This window comes from Propithecus coquereli, unplaced genomic scaffold (assembly GCF_000956105.1).
Source record: "Propithecus coquereli isolate 6110/MARCELLA unplaced genomic scaffold, Pcoq_1.0 Scaffold185, whole genome shotgun sequence".
In the NCBI taxonomy this organism is placed as follows: domain Eukaryota; kingdom Metazoa; phylum Chordata; class Mammalia; order Primates; family Indriidae; genus Propithecus; species Propithecus coquereli.
Window position 1 is genome coordinate 118,761 of NW_012143301.1, and position 2,109 is coordinate 120,869.

General features: G+C 46.0%; 1 protein-coding gene across 1 annotated transcript in view; it reads right to left on the reverse strand.

The window, feature by feature from the left end:
• The window catches only part of CLEC17A (C-type lectin domain family 17, member A), a 34,277-nt gene that overhangs the window by 25,779 nt on the left and 6,389 nt on the right, over positions 1 to 2,109 (reverse strand). Inside the window, exons 5-6 of the mRNA XM_012642726.1 lie at positions 1,210 to 1,305; positions 859 to 1,010 (exon numbers count right to left, since the gene is read on the reverse strand). Of these exons, the coding sequence (XP_012498180.1) occupies positions 859 to 1,010; positions 1,210 to 1,305 (248 nt within the window). The remainder of the gene's footprint in view (positions 1 to 858; positions 1,011 to 1,209; positions 1,306 to 2,109) is intronic.

Sequence of the window (2,109 nt, forward strand, 5' to 3'; positions counted from 1 at the left end):
CATTTCAAGCATAATACTATAAATTGGTTGAAGGTAAAAGAACGGGAAAAGATCAACCACGCAAACACTAATCAAACAGTGCTATAATGTTTTGGTCATGACCACTGAGTGTGAAGCAAGCCACCTGCACTAAGATCCCAGCTCCAACACTCACTGGCTGTGAGTGACCACAGGCAAATTGCTTAAGTGTAGTGTGCCTCAGTTTCCTCACCTTTGAAGTACAAATGATGTGTACTGTGTACAAACGGTAATACTACTTCTTTGTAGTAGTATTAAGCCATTGAAATTGTTCACAAATATTCCAATTCTACTTCTGGACACACACAGATGGGAATATATTTTTCTACCATCTTAAAGGATAGGAGTGTGCATGAGACTTGCTTTATGAGTGATGGTAAGTAGAAGCTTTGAGGATCAGTGTATGGTTTGCCTCATACACATTCATCGTTAGGCCATGGAGATTGTTATTGCAGCATAAAATAACCTATTTTGATTGTACATTAATTTATAGGGTTGTTGTGAGGATTACGTATGTTCATGCATGTAAGATGTAGGGTATTCGTAATAAAGTCTGAAAAATAGAAAGTGCTAGCTAAGAGAAAGCCACTATTATATTTCCGTGTTAGAGATAAAAGCGAGACTTGTAGAAGTTAAATAAACACAATCAGGATTTGGACTCAAAGCACATCCTCTTAACTTCTGCTTGATACTATCTCAGTAAGAGTTTGCTGTTAAAGCTTTGGTAACTCAAAGGTAATTCTAATTTCCCTCCATCCAGGGAAGGGAAGGATGGATAAATCCTAGAAGAGAGCCAGGCTGGCCCTGCTGGTTCTCAAAGACTTCGTGGAGGCAACTCACCTGTTCAGCAAAACTACTGATTATGACCAAGTGAGAGTAATTCTCCTGGCAGAACTTCCGTGCTTCATCCCATGACTTGGTGTTTGGGGAGAAGTAGTAACACTTGCCTTCAAAGGGGACCCAGCCTTCAGGACAGGTGACTCTGCGACAGTCTGGGAACAGGATAGGATGCTGTTACAGTGGACCAAGAGCCAGAGCCGTGACATAGTACGCCACGCACAGTTGTGCAGGCTACGCACCGCTCCACTCCAAGAGGCATCATTCACATAGACTGCACTGAGAACCATTTCCATGCAGGTCCCAGCTCTGCCATGTGCCACATCTCTGGGCAGTTATGCAAGTCCCACTCACCTAGTAGGCCCCGAAGTTCCACCAGGGACTGGTTGGTGTCAGCTCTGACATGATCAATGTCCTTCTTCAGACCAGCTAGCCCCGCGATGCCAGTCACTGTCAGAAGGGATGGGCTCAAAGGTTAGAGACTCAGTACCCCAACTGCACACCCACACCGACTGCAGACACAGCAGAGAGAAGCAAGAGTCATGCTCCCCACCACATTCAAGTTCTAGCGGGTCGTGCTGAAACTCAAACACCACGTGCTCAATGTCCGGGAGTCCTAGATTGGCTCAGAGAAGGCTCAGCCCTTGGAACTTTGGGAAGAGTGGGCATGGTGGGGATCCGGGAGGAGGTGGGTTTTGAAGGAAGAGGGTGGTGATTCAGTAACTGGCGGGGGGAGGAGAGGCGCAGGAGGCAGGGGCTGTCTTAAAAGCAAAGACGCAGAGGCGAGTAGGTTGGGGAAGGCAGGTGCAGTAGGGGTGGAAGGGAACCTCAGAGAAGCTGGAGCGCAAAGTAGGATGAGGCCCGACGTCCGGGTCCTTGAATGCCACGCTAAAGGTTTCGCACTGGGCTCCGGGCATTGAGACGCCATTAATGGGTTTTGAGCAGATGGCTTCACATGTGTAAGTGCGCCACACCAAAGATACGCACGATGCGTGGAGGTGTGTACATACGTAAAGGACTTCAAAATAACACATCTGGGTGCCCTTTCTCTGTGGCCAACTAACATACATGTTCAACAAAAACGTGGAAATAGATCAAGAAAAAAAGACACGAAATAAAGGAAATAGAAGAATCAATAAAAGAAAATATTGAAGGGAATTCCTAAAACGAAGGCCAAAAGAATAAACAAAGACGTCGTGCTGCACCTGCCTTAAAACTCAGTGAGCAGAGTGCAGACTAGAAGAATAAAAATAT